General features: G+C 39.3%; 1 protein-coding gene across 6 annotated transcripts in view; it reads left to right on the top strand.

The window, feature by feature from the left end:
- SLC4A8 (solute carrier family 4 member 8) overlaps positions 1 to 14,512 on the top strand; it is a 130,355-nt gene that overhangs the window by 96,061 nt on the left and 19,782 nt on the right. For 5 of the 6 annotated variants that reach the window (XM_039331945.1, XM_039331944.1, XM_039331942.1 and 2 more), the window contains 8 exons: positions 305 to 479; positions 1,534 to 1,667; positions 3,035 to 3,280; positions 5,461 to 5,566; positions 7,753 to 7,914; positions 10,732 to 10,845; positions 12,133 to 12,294; positions 12,891 to 13,142. In XM_039331945.1, coding sequence (XP_039187879.1) covers positions 305 to 479; positions 1,534 to 1,667; positions 3,035 to 3,280; positions 5,461 to 5,566; positions 7,753 to 7,914; positions 10,732 to 10,845; positions 12,133 to 12,294; positions 12,891 to 13,142 — 1,351 coding nt within the window. The remainder of the gene's footprint in view (positions 1 to 304; positions 480 to 1,533; positions 1,668 to 3,034; positions 3,281 to 5,460; positions 5,567 to 7,752; positions 7,915 to 10,731; positions 10,846 to 12,132; positions 12,295 to 12,890; positions 13,143 to 14,512) is intronic. The other variant, XM_039331946.1, reaches the window with a different exon arrangement.

A 14,512-nucleotide genomic window follows, 5' to 3' on the forward strand; every position in this document is an offset into this window, starting at 1 on the left:
AGATTTAGGATGGCGACATCTGGGAAACTTTTGAAGAATTGGTCCAGATCACTTTTGCTAGCACCAAGGACTATAATGAGAAAGCAAGCTTCTGGTAATATGGAACAGGGGAATCTCAGTTTGAATCTGATACAAGCCTATAAATCAGAATTGTGGACAAATAATGGGATGAATATGTCAAAGAGCTGCCACTCCACTTTCAATGTTATGTGTTGGGAAATGGCTTGTCTCCGGTCATGTTGTTGTATTTAACTCACTGCTGTGAATCCAACACCTCTTAGAAATTTCTGTCTTTGCTTTGCAGGCTCTTTGGTGGCTTGATCTTGGATATAAAACGGAAAGCTCCTTGGTACTGGAGCGACTATAGAGATGCTTTGAATTTGAAGTGTTTAGCTTCCTTTCTCTTCCTATATTGTGCCAGCATGTCTCCTGTGATCACCTTTGGGGGGCTGCTTGGAGAAGCAACAGACGGACACATAGTAAGAACATTTACCCTCTTCCTTTTATGTGTTATGAATAATTGTCAAGGTAGGTGACAACAAAACCTATGTTACAAAAGTTACAGTGGACATTTAACTTCACTGCTGGTCTGTATACTATTTTGCATTAGTTATATCACAGTTCCAAACTATTGGTGGTTTTTTTCCAGCAAGGTTTTAAGTGGGTAGTGATCCATTCACATTCACAGAATTTTACAAGGGCCTCAGATCTTCCTGAACTTTTTATGCTTTTCATCTTCCCTTTTTTCTTACAGGAAGATATTGGTGGAGCAGTTTCAGCGTGTCTTCTGATTAGTAGTACAAGGCACTCTTGACACAAAATTACCCCATTCATATTCTGTGTCCTGTTAATAGAATTTTAAACCACTCCTGCAGAATGTGGCCTTCAGATACTCATTTTTGATAGAAGGCATATTTCATAATTACTTTTTTGGAACAGGCGAATAAAATTAGTTATCTGGATATATTTCAACTCATCTTTCATATCCACAATTATATCCTGGACAGTTTTATTTGTTCATTCATTCATTCATTCATTCATCCATCCATCTCCACAGTGTTTATGGGTGGATTGCAGTTTTTAAGGGAAATTAATGTTCAGAACATAAATTAAAGAAAGGGAGCTATTTAGAACATTGATCTTCAGTAGAAGTTAATTTGAGAAGTGCCTTCTATTTCAGAAGATAAGCTGAATTTGCCAACTTTGTCATTTTTCTCAATGTGGATATGTGACATATGGCAAAAGTGCTGCTTTTCCCACATCACAACAGATCTCTCTCCTTTAATTAAAATAAAAGTGTGAAGGAGGGAGAAAGTTAGTTTAGATGCCCGTAAGTAGAGCTCAACTCCTGCCAACTGGAAGAACCAAAGCTTGTCACCTTGACCTGTCTTTAGTGATATCTCATTGAGAGAGGAAATTAAAGCAATTTAATTAGGTATCCCGTTTTCTGAATCCTAAAGAGAGTGCTGCATGTACTGTTAGTCTGACCCATTACGAGCTCTTCTCTTCTTTTGTTTGTGCTTAAACCTGCAGAGTGCTATGGAATCCTTGCTTGGAGCTTCGCTCACTGGAGTGGTCTACTCTCTCTTTGCTGGCCAGCCTCTCACCATCCTGGGAAGTACTGGACCAGTACTGGTTTTTGAGAAAATTTTATACAAGTTTTGCAAGTAAGGCTATGCATTTTTACAAGGGTTGATGATGGTGGTGATGATGAATCAAATTGAATAAAGTAACTAACCTATTTCTAACTGCTGGCCTCTCCATCCTCTTTTATAAAACAAAACAAAATATGAATACAGTTAGGCAGCAGTATTATAGGCTGGGACTCATTTGAATGCTTAGAAAGCCTGAAGTGCTAGTAGGGCAGAAAATGTGAAATTCTGATACGGTTATGATGCATGTAGTTGGATGTATTATACTGTATCTGAAGAGAAGTAGTGTCCCATCCCCTTCCACTTCCTAGCAATAGTTATGGTTAGTATTCTCAACCCAGATGCTAATTGTGAGCAGTTATTTCTCTCCTCCCTTCAGATTCAAACCCTGGCTCTGATGGATAACAACAGCTCCAGATCCAGAATAGTAGACAGAGGTAATCTAATCTGGAATGCTGGCAGATTCCTATTAAAAACATATGTGGCCAAAAATATTACAGGCTTTTAAAATGTGCCACATTGCCTGGGAGTTCCCTTATTATTTCTTCAATGGATTATTTCACTCATATTGTGTGAACTCCAATTCCTACTTAAATCATTGTGGATTTAATCAGAAGTTTTCATGGCTTGTGAGAAATAGGTTGAATGAAGAGAATGGATGAAGCGCTTCTTTATAATTTATCCAATTTTGAATTTGAAACTAATGAAGGATTTTTTTTAAAGCTTTGTGCTGATTCTAGGGTGGAAATCTTAGAATGGTTAGGCTATCAGCCATTACAGATAATCCTTGCTTACTGACCACTTGTTCAGTGACTGTTCAAAGTTACAACAGTACTGAACAAGGAAACTTAACCAGTCTTGAAGTTGTAGTTGTTGCTGCATCCCTGTAGTTATGTGATTCCTATTTGTGATCTTCATGACCAGCTTCTGACAAGCAAAAAGTCAATGGGGAATCCAGCAAAGAATTGCAAGTCACAGTCATGCAATGTTATGTTTAATGATGGGTGATTAGCTTAATGGCCACAGCTGATATAAGTCGAGCGTGGTCATCATCATAAATATGAATTAATTGCCAAGCGTCCGAATTTTGATCACGTGATCATGGGGATGCTGCAATGGTTGTAAGTGTGAAAAACAGCCATAAGTCACTTTTTTCATTTGCCGTTGTAAATTTGAATGGTTGCTAAATGAACTGTTGTAAGTCAAGGACTACCTGTATTGCCACTTTCTGTAGAAAGAATAGGAGTTGAGAAAAGATCTTGATCAATTAATGGCTAATGAAGCTTAACAATTTCTGCATTTCAATAGTTTTACAATTTTATGATCTGAATTATTTCAGCATGTAATGTTCCTTATTTCTTATCTTTGGCACATTTTTGCAGAGACTATAAGCTTTCTTATCTTGCTCTACGAACCTCCATTGGCCTGTGGACGACATTCATGTGCTTCTTGCTTGTGGCCACCGATGCTAGCTCTCTGATCTGCTACATCACTCGGTTTACAGAAGAAGCGTTTGCCTCTCTGATCTGTCTCATTTTCATTTTTGAGGCCATAGAGAAGCTGTTTAAGCTGGGAAGGACTTACCCATTTTACATGGATAGCAATCTGGACCATCTGACCTTGTATTAGTGAGTCGGTGTTTTTTTCTATTTCGAACAAAAAAATGGCTTACTGTACTTTGATTGCTTTGCTTCATATATATAAAAATATGCTTCATATATATAAATCCACCAACTGGTGTAAGATTCCTTATTGTGCAGAAATAGCAATAGTTCTTAGACTTATATACCATCCCCATACCTTCTTTGCATTCAAATATTGCAGAAACTGTGTCCCAGGTTTTATCTAAACTGTTCAACACCAATAAAACCTTCTGGGACTCAGGGAATTTAATCCCACGTTGTTCTGAGTCCAAAAATAAACTTTGAATTTTATTTAAATGCTGTTCCACAGATTCACCTGGTTGCAAACAGGCTCTGTAAAGTTTTCTTGACAATTGCACTATGTTGCAAGCAGAAACATTCACGTGCACAGCTCTCAATTTCAACCATATCTCCTTCGCAGTGTTTAAATTTGCAACATTTAGAAATTGTGCATCATCTAAATTCAAGATGAGATAAGCCAGCTTGATCATGGCTTTTCTGATCTGCAGCTGCAAATACTTGTGGTGGATTTACTACAATATATCACAGCTCTTTTGCTTTGAGCAAACATTCCATTTTAGCAGCCCACACAATGTAATTCTTGTGGCCCAAACGAGACACACAGCTTTCCTTAAATTCCATTGCAGCCATTCTGCTAATTCTGCCTTGTTCTTATACTTTCTAAACACAGGCAATTTCTTCCAGCTTTAAATTACAATGCAGTCCTTAGTAAGCTCTGGGCCCATAACCTGTTAGATAATTTTAATTTCTCTATTGGTGAAAAATGAATCAGAAGCACTCACAGTTGACTGCATTTAGCTGATTCAAATAACTTTATATTTATATAAAAATATTTACAATACCATTCTTCTTTACAGCAACATAACTCAATGAAGTCTTCTTACAGAGACAGACCAGAGACAAAACCTTGAGACTGGAAATCCAGCTCCTAACTCAATACTAATTTTGCACAGACTCAGTAGCCCTTTCTTTTCATTGGCTGACTGAGTTAACACATGACTCTTCCTGTTCATGAATATTCCAACAGCCCCCAACAATCTGGGTCTTCATTTTACCGATCTTGGAAGTTGAAAGGCTGGGTCAACCATGAGCCCTGTCAGGATTGAACTCCGGGCTGTGGGCAGACTTAGCCTATAATACTGCATTCTAACCAACAGAGCTTCCTAAATAAGAAATAAAGAAGGCAATTATCACCTAACAATAGTTACATAAGAGCTAATGTACAATAGGTTCACTGGAGCAGGTATAGAAACTCTAGTTAGAGCCTTGCAATGAAAACTTGAAATCGTATGTAGCATGAATGGGCAATTTATAGCTCTAGGTTGAAATCTCTTTTTGAGCTCCAAAAGTGAGAGGACTGCACAGGTTGTCCTGTATTTGTGATACCTTCTTGACTCACTCCTTGTCCTTCTTGAGCGAGGACACCTGGTGATAGCTTTTTTGCGTTTGCTTGACTAAGATCTTGCTTCTTCTGTATCATAAAGATTACAGCAAGAATGCTCTTTGGGGCTCAACAAAGATAAGTTGAGCTCCTTTTAAGAAAACACTGAGGGGAGCAGCAGCACAGTACATGTAATTAGTATATATGGTTCTATTGTCCGCACAATTTATTCTATAATTTGTGCAAGCCTGAGCAATGATTCTCTCACAGATTCCTTGATGTGTTGGAAGAGGCTCAATGTTTCCTTTGATATTGAGGGGATGACTTACGGAGGAAATAATTTAAATTTGGATAGAGTTGATTTGGTTAAAAGAGATGAGATTCTTCAGACAATTCCTATATTATTAAAACCAAGTTGTGCTTTCCTATAATTGTTGATTAATTATCTTTGATTAATAAAGATTGAAATACTTTTAAAAAGTGTGCAGTGTGTTAAAACATTTTGAATCCAACTGCCTCAAATGGGTCCCTCCTGGAATAGTTGTTATAAAACAACTGTTTTTACATTGACACAGGTTGTGATTGTTGTAGGGAAAATGGAAGGAGGAGACATTAGTATGCTGAATTTATTAAATAATGGCTAAATACAAATCAGAGCAAGTCAACTGAAACTTCAAAAAAGTGTTGGACCAGAGGATTGAGCTTTCAGAAGTAAACATGATTTTATGTGTGATGCTCATTAACCCTTTCCTGTGCCCACTAGCTGCAGATGTACAACTCCTACAAATCCCACTAATGATACCCTGATCTACTGGGACAACCAAAAGATTGATCCTTCAAAAGTTGCCTGGGCTAATCTCACTGTCTCCGTAAGTATATGAGCTTGATACTCTATTCCTGGTGGACAAAATGATTTCTGTGATAACATTATTCATTGATTAAAATAGAACATTAGTCTTTCTAAAAGAGATGAAGGATTACATACATTTCCTTTCCACAAAACCAGTGATGGAGGGAAGAAAAGTAATTTTGGATGGGAAGACCTGTGTATATTAGGAACTGGTAATAGGAATATTTTCTTGATTAAGTTCTTCTGGGGCTTCTTTTTTTTTAAAATATAAGGTGGCATATTAAGCAGAGACGTCTATTTAAAAAGCATTGAGCTTTTGCCCTCACAGGTTAGATTATGAGCCTGATTGGGTGTCAGAAATGGGATAGTGTAGAATTATGAGGGTGGCTGTTAGCTAGAGATCTCTGTGATGAGTCCTATTATTGCAAATCACTAGGAATAGACATGTGATGTTGACTGTATTTTATTTGATTTGCTTCAATATATTTAAACTTTTAAAGAGAGTAAATACATTCATGGAATAATTATCTAGGTACTTGTTACATTTGCTAAAGGAAACCCTAAAGTAACCAGATCCTTGGCCTAAATTCAGCACATTTTTCCTTTTCTTCCTGTTTATTTTGATAACTGAAGTTCTAAGGCTAAGCCATTAATGCTTTTTTTTTTTTTTTTTTTTTGGTCTTGAGTCAGTGAAAAAACTTGTAGACATTTGAAAAGTAGTAATTTCTGTATCCTTTCCACAGGAACAATTATTGGTTAACATTGACAAAACTAAGTTTTTAATTAAAATTGAAAACAGCTGTTCTGAAGTTGGCTGGGCATATATGTATTCTATTCTGCATATGTTTGTCAATTGCTATGTTGCTGATTATCCAAACAATAATTAAGCAATTACTTATAAAATGATTGGATTAGTGTGACATTTTATGCTTTTAATAAATGTCACTGCATAACATTTGTTGAACTATATAAGCTTCTGTGCTCTTATATTTGTTTCACACTTTGACATTAGGACTAATAAATCAGACAAATTCAATATGTCTACATGTACCTTTAAGTGGGATAGATTTTTTTTGTGAGCGATACTTTCACACTAATCAATTCTTCTTTTGGTTTTAATGTAGAGGATGTGAATATATAAGGGCAATTCGGAAATAAATCTCTGTTTGGTTATCAATGACAGACACTCACAGATACAGAACTTTTATTATACAAATTAGAAAACTACAACATTGCAATACTTTTTGACATAATTGCCATTCAAATTGAGGCACATCGTCATAACATCTTACAAGGTTTGAATTTCCTTAATAGTAGTTGCTCAGTGCCAAATCTGGGCTATGGTGTGTGTGTGTGTGTGTGTGTGTGTGTGTGTGTGTGATCAAAAACATCCCAACGGAACTGCTTCAAAAGTTCTTAGGTGTGTCTAGCGGTGTGCCGGTGAGCATTATTGTGAACCAACACTACACCGGAAGTAGTACCATAGAAAATCTGGCCAAATGTGAAGATGCAAAAGGAGTACTGCTAGTGAAGTTCATGGAGCGTGGTTCGACCATCAATTCAGAAGTCTACTGTGAAACATTACGAAAACTCAGACAAGTCATCCATAACAAATGTCAGGGCATGCTGACTTCTGGTGTGGTGTTGGTTCACAATAATTCTCGCCCGCACACCGCTAGACGCACCCAAGAACATTTGAAGCAGTTCCGTTGGGATGTTTTTGATCACCCCCCCATAATGGCGATTATGTCGAAAAGTAATGTAATGTAGTTTTCTAATGTGCATAATAAAAGTTCTGTATCTGCGAGTGTCTGTCATTGACAACCAAATGGAGGTTTATTTCCGAATTGCCCTCGTACCATATTTCATTTTAATTTCATTTTGAGTTCCACCCCTGATATGCTTTACTCTGATGCTAAATTTTAAACACTTCTTTTATGCATGCATTGACAACATTCTGGATTTTAAACTTAATATTTTCTCCAAAGCATTATTAAATGTGTACAATTGCATCTAAAAGTTCTTGTTGCTTGGGGACAGAACACTACATTTAACTGAAATTGAGATCTAATTTCAGTTCTTGTATGACGTTTGAGAATTAGGAGCCTTAATGTATTCAGATGTTTATTATAGTTTATAGCCCCATATCTTTGCTGAAGACACTGTACGTTTTGCTACTTTTTAATTTTTTTTTTGTCCAATCAGCAATGTCAGGAGATGCATGGAGAATTCATAGGATCTACATGTGGAGACAAAGGACCTCTTACCCCTGATGTTCTTTTGTGGTGCTTCATCTTATTCTTTACAACCTATATTTTGTCGAGCACACTGAAGAAATTTAGGAGCAGTACATATTTTCCCACAAAAGTAAGTAGATGCCAGCAGCTTAACACTAATTTGAAACCCTAACTAATTCCTACTGTCTGCTTTTCTCTATAATGGTGTCTAGCCAGATGGATTTCCTCAAATGCATAACTACCTCTAGGTGAGATGGGTGGCGGATAATGTCTGGGGGAAGAGCCAGGTTTTAAATGGTCTCTGGAAGGATAGAAGGATAGGAACCTGTCAGTTCTCAAGGGGGGAGAGTGTTCCATAAGGCAGAGTTTGCAATGGAAAATACATGCTTGTCGGAATCCATTAGATGGCAGGGTTTAAGAGAAGAGATTCAGAGTGTTTCCATCTGGTGGGATGCACAGATGTCCACAGGGAGAGATGATTCTGTAGATAACCTGGTTCCATGCCATGTAGGACTTTAAAAATAAAACAATAACCAGCATCTTAAATTGCACTTGGAAAAAAAAAACTGGGAGTAAGTACCGCTCACATAACGGGTGTCATATGGACAAACCTAGGAATGTCCAACACTGAGTTCCACTGCATTCTGGACCAGTTGTAACTTCCAGGTAGTCTTCAAGGGCAGCCTTATATTGAACATGTTGTAATAATCCAAATAGGAAGCAGCCAAGACATGAGTGATCATGAGGTAAGCCTCCTGGTTCAGGAAAGAGCACAGTTGGGCAGAAGATGAATCTATGAAAATCCCACCCCTTTCCGCCAGAGTTACCACCCTCTCATCAAACAGTAGATATAAGTCCAGAAGAATTCCCAAATTATACATCAGTTTTGTCCGATGAGTCAAAGATGACATATCTCCAGGCCCAAAAGGGCCAAAAATCAAAAGCCATTCCATCTTCCCAGGATTGAGTCAGAGTCAATTCCTCTCCATCCATATCTCAAAATAGCTTCAAGCACCTTTATAGCATCACCTGCTTGACCCAGGGTGAAGATATACAAGAGCATATTGATGATGTTGCAACCCATGCTGGCAAATTACTTCAATAAACAGTTTCATGCAGATGTTAAAACAGGACTGGAAAGAGCCCTGAACCCTGATGCATCCCACATTGCAGGGACCTCCCACTTCCAGTCCCAGAAGCTGGTTTCAGAAGGATACCCTGGTTGATCATACTGAAAATCTCTGAGAGATCCAGGAGGGCCAGAATGGTTGAATCTCCCTTGTCCCAAGTCCTCCAAGATAATCAGCAAGCATGACAATGTCATCTCGGTATTTTACGTGGGTCTGAATCCAGGCTGAAAAGGGCCCAGATAATCCATTCATGGCCCTAGTAGCTGAGCACTAATCACCCTTAACAAAGTGATGGGAAAGGGAAGGTTGAAGACTGGATGAAAGTTATTGTGAGCTGTTGGTCCAAGCATAGCCTCTTGAGAAAGGAATACCACTACTTCCCACAAAGAGGCATTGACCACCGCTTAGACCCAACCAGATGTCACCTCCCAGAAGGCCTTAACCAACAAGAATGACATGGATCCAGAACACAGATGGCAAACTCACAGCTGTGAGGACCCTTCCCACTTCCTCAAGACCTTCTGATATGAACTCCTCTCAGATAATAGGATGTGTCTCAGTCACTTCCAGCAGATATGCTCATCCACAGTCTAACTAGAGCAGTTAAACTTTGGCTGAGGAGAATGTTTCTCTTTGGTTCTAAGAAGAACATTCCTCCAAGTGGCCCTGCAAGAACTCGTGCTTCTCTCTACCAAGGAAGGACCTGATCACCCACAACAGGGCCACTGAGAGGCTATTTGCAGAACAATAAAGATAGAGAAGTATATTTCACAGCCCTTATTGCCTTAGGATAAGTCCTAATGAAGTTTCTTACCTTTGCTTGATTAACTTTTTATTTTCCTCCAGTGAAGCTCTAGGTATCTTTTGGTCATCTCTTGGAGATGGTAAACCAAAGTGGTCTATAAGATCCAAATCCACAGAGAATATGTACAGGTGCAACTAAATCCAACACCCTCCTCACCTGCTCATTTCAAGCCACAACAAGGGCATTAGCCAAGACATATGCCAGATCTTTGGGGAAAAAACCCAAGCTCCCTCTAAAACCACACTGGGATAAGCAGATCCCAGATGGCTATACTTATATTTTTAAACCTTGGGAGAGACTGTTTGATTAAAGCCAATTATATATAATTAAAAGATATTATTTGGCTAGGTTCAAATGAAACAGTGGCTATGTTTGATAAACCATAAATCATGACTTACCATCCATAGTGCCTAAGCCAAAATCTAAAATTAACTTCAATGTGCTTTAATCCAATGTGTGAAGCAGACCACCACAGCACTTCAAATTCTGTATGTGCCTAACAGACTGAAAATATTAGACACCTGCAATCAGTGTCATGCCCTCTCTACTAAATCTTCCCTTGAGCAAAGTGTGGGAAAAGGTTGGAAGAAAAGAACAGATGATGTTTAACTACATTTGTTTGAGAACTGGCTCCTTTGAAAACAGAAGATAGAATTTTTAGAATTAACATTTCTTAAAACCGCCCTGGCTTTTCCTGTGTTCCAAATTTTTCAGAACAGCTCATACGATCTCAGAATTGTAGAAGCTCTTGTGCAAGGAGTTCAAAGTCACTTTTGATTGCCTTACACAAGCCCTGAAATCTCATGACATTTATTTTGAGATTTGAGGAGCAATTATTCATCAGGTGGACAGCGCATCTGTCCAATGTCCAGCAGGCATCCTGGTTGGCAATATAAATATATATCCAACATTTGATTTATCTGGAATTGATTATTTAGGTATGTAGATCAAGTCCTATGCATACTAACTCTAATCCTGTTGAGACGTGTGGTTTTTTTTCCTCCCTCTTTAGATACGCTATGTGGTAGGTGATTTTGCTATTTTTATAACCATTGTTGTCATGGTCCTAATTGACTACTTCACTGGAATCCCATCACCAAAACTGAATGTCCCAGGTGCCTTCAAGGTAGGTACTTCACCTCATCTTGAATTCCTCTAAGTCAATGTTTCTCAACCTTGACAATTTTAAGGCATGTGGACTTCAACTCCCAGAATTCCACAGCCAGCATTGCTGGCTGTGGGATTCTGGGAGTTGAAGTCCACATGCCTTAAAATTGTCAAGGTTGAGAAACACTACTCTAAGTGCACGTAGTGGTATGGGGAAAACATCTCTTGCCTGAGTAACAGAGAATCCAAGGCGTGCCCTGTGTGGTTTCTCGTATCCTTTAGGATGTCCCACTTTGTGGCTAATTGTGTATGGGTGAAGGGCATTGAGGCTGCATGTTTGACTGACTGGGAACTGAGATCCTGTCTGTAACATTCGGGATATTCTGCACTTTGGTTCTGAAGCGGGAAAAGTACTTTAGAGTGGTGGGAATATAAGTGGGATACAACCCTGAGATTCTTGAGTTGCATTTAGCCCCTAAAAAGCTTGCATGTGACTCAGTGGCCAAAGGTCACCATAAAATTGGGGTTTTAATTGTGGTAATAGGGAAAGAAGGCTAACTTTATAGGGAATGATTGAAGTAAGAGTCTTTAAGGTGTTTAATTTAAATTAAACTAAATTTCACTTTTAATATGCAGGCTCTGTCTATTTCTTTCTTATAACCCCTTCTGCTTTTTAGAGTGAAACCTGTAGCATGTCACTCAAAATGCTCCGTGGGCTTGGCCCTAGAAATCATGTATAACCAACATTTTAACTCCCTACCAAGCAGGAATCATAGGTTTACATTCACAATTGAGACACATGTTCATCATCCAATGGCATTTCTGTATCATTGTCTAGAACAGCGGTTCTCAACCTGTGGGTCGGGACCCCATTTGGGGTCGAACGACCATTTCACGGGGGTTGCCAAACAATGCAGTCCGCCATTTTTTCCCCCTTTTCCTTAGCTGTGTTACTCCCTTTTATTCTATTGGCTTTTGAAAGCCAATAGAATAGACTCTCTTGAATAGAGTCTAATTCTATTAGCTTTCAAAAGCCAATAGGAATTGTCCAGGCTGTCTCTGCCCTGCTGAGCCCGCCAAAAGTCCCATTCTGCAAACGGTGCTGCACCAGTTGAGTGGTCCTCGACTTACGACCGATTGAGTAGTCTTTGACTTACGATCGGTTGGGGGTCGCGGCATTAAAAAGGTTGAGAACCACTGGTCTAGAAAGCCAGAAGAATTTCAGCTGAAACAAGAGCAGGTGGGGGGGCATACAAACCTGGCACAGTCTACTGTTGTATCTGTGTATTTTTTTTTTTTTCTACAGCCAACAAGAGATGACCGTGGATGGCTCATTAGCCCGATAGGCCCCAATCCCTGGTGGTCTGTGCTAGCAGCTATCATCCCAGCATTACTCTGTACTATACTGATATTTATGGACCAACAAATCACAGCACTTATTGTGAACAGGAAAGAACATAAACTTAAGGTAACAGAGCAGCAGGATAATTTGCCAAACTTTCCTTTCTGTGGCTGTGACGTGAGAAGTAAAATCACAGTGGAACAGCAGCATAATCCAGACTATGTGGAACTTTAGTTTGAGTAAAATCAGAAAGTTGTGCTATTTCAAACAGGTTTTTTTTATAGGTCTGACACAGTGAAATGTATCCCATTATAGTTATAATCCAGTGTAAACATACTGTACATGGGGGAAGGGGGAGGGAACCCATAGCATACAGTAGAGATTAAAACTTTAAATCTGTTCTTGAAATGGCAATCTGAAGTTCCTGTGGAATAACTTTATTTCCAGTTTTCTGAAACCTGGTGAGCCAGTTTTCCATTTCAAGTGGCAAATAACTTTTTCTAACTTTTGATGATTCTAGTAACCTTTTCTCTAGCACAGGGGTCTTCAAACTTGGTCCTTTTATGACACAGCATGCCTGGCTGAGGAATTCTGGGAGTTGAAGTCCACAAGTCATAAAAGGGCCACGTTTGAAGACCCCTGTTCTAGCACATATCCAGTGATTCAGAGTGAATGATAACAGGGTTTTAATTAACCTCTGCTAATGATTTCTATTTCCACAGAAAGGGTGTGGCTACCATCTGGACCTTCTCATGGTGGGCATCATGCTTGGTGTATGTTCAGTGATGGGGTTGCCTTGGTATGTTGCTGCCACCGTCATTTCCATCAGTCACGTGAACAGTCTTAGACTTGAGTCTACTGTAGCAGCTCCTGGGGAGCAACCTAAATTCCTGGGCATAATTGAACAAAGAGCAACTGGAGTGATGATCTTTGTACTAATGGGCCTCTCAGTCTTCATCACTAGTGTGTTAAAGGTAAAAGCATGGAAGAACATTCAAGGGTATGTCAGGGCAACCTCCTCTCCCTCTTTTAAATAGTCTTAGCTTTAATGGAGTTGTGTTGGCTTGAGACATCAACCTGGCCTCGAAAGACCCATTCTGAAAGGGCATATCTTTAGTAGCATTTATCAAAAACTACTTTTGACTTTCGCAAACCAAGTCAGGAGAAGATTTGAAGCCTATTCAAAGAAGTGGGCTTTAGTCCTGTTGACACCCCCCCCCCGAAGATATCAGCATCTGATACTCCTTTTATATACAGAAAACAAAGATATATCTTTCTGCATCATTTCTCAGAACAGTGAGCAAATTCTGCCCATGGGGTGGCAAGGCAATAGAGTTAATAACTGCTTTCCACATCTGGGTTTCAATTTTCTTATTTATTAGATTTCCCCCCCCACCCTTATTATTTTATAAGTAACTCAAAGCAGTGAATGTACATTAAGACTCCTTTCTGTTTCTATTTCCCCACCACCACCACCATCACTCTGTGAGGTGGTTGGGCTGAGAAAGAATGATTGGCCCAAAGTCACCCAGCTGACTTTCATGCCTAAGGTGGGGCTAGAAACACCACAGTCTCCTTGTTTCTAGGCCAGGGGTAGGCAACCTTGGCTCTTTTATGACTCGTGGACTTCAACTCCCAGAATTCCTGAGCCAGCCATGCTGGCTCAGGAATTCTGGGAGTTGAAGTCCACGAGTCATAAAAGAGCCAAGGTTGTCTACCCCTGGCCTAGACTTTCACCTTCACCACTACACCAAACTAGCTCTATTATATATAGCCATGGTATCCCAATGCCATAGAGGTAGTCCTTGGTTTACAACCATATATTTAGTGACAGCTCAAAGTTGCTCTGAAACAAATGTTTTAGAACTGGTCCTCATATTTACGATTATCGCAGCGTCTTTGTGGCCAGGTGATGATTCAGGTGCTGGGCAATTCTTATGCATTTATGGCAGTGGCAGCATCCCATGGTCACGTGATCATCATTTGCTATCTTCCCGGCCAAACTTCCGACAAGCAAAGTCAGTGGGGGAAGCCAGCAGGGATGGTTGCAAGTCATTGTCGTGTGATGTCTCACTTAACCAACCATAATGTTTTGCTAAATGACTGGGGCTAAAAAGGTCATAAAATCAATTGCCAACACATGATATCCCACTTAATGACCGCACTACTTAATGATTAATTTTCCAATCCCTAGGATGGTTGTAAGTCAAAGATTACCTGCAGAAAGCTCTGGCAGTGCATGTAGTGCTCCATTAATGATCTCATTGTTATGATTGTGTAGCATCCTGGATTCATTTTCATAAATATGCAGCAATTTGGGTTTGAAGGGGGAAAAGGTGTTTTG

This window comes from Crotalus tigris, unplaced genomic scaffold, assembly GCF_016545835.1.
Source record: "Crotalus tigris isolate CLP2741 ecotype Arizona unplaced genomic scaffold, ASM1654583v1 scf7180000024441.2113493, whole genome shotgun sequence".
Lineage (NCBI taxonomy): Eukaryota > Metazoa > Chordata > Lepidosauria > Squamata > Viperidae > Crotalus > Crotalus tigris.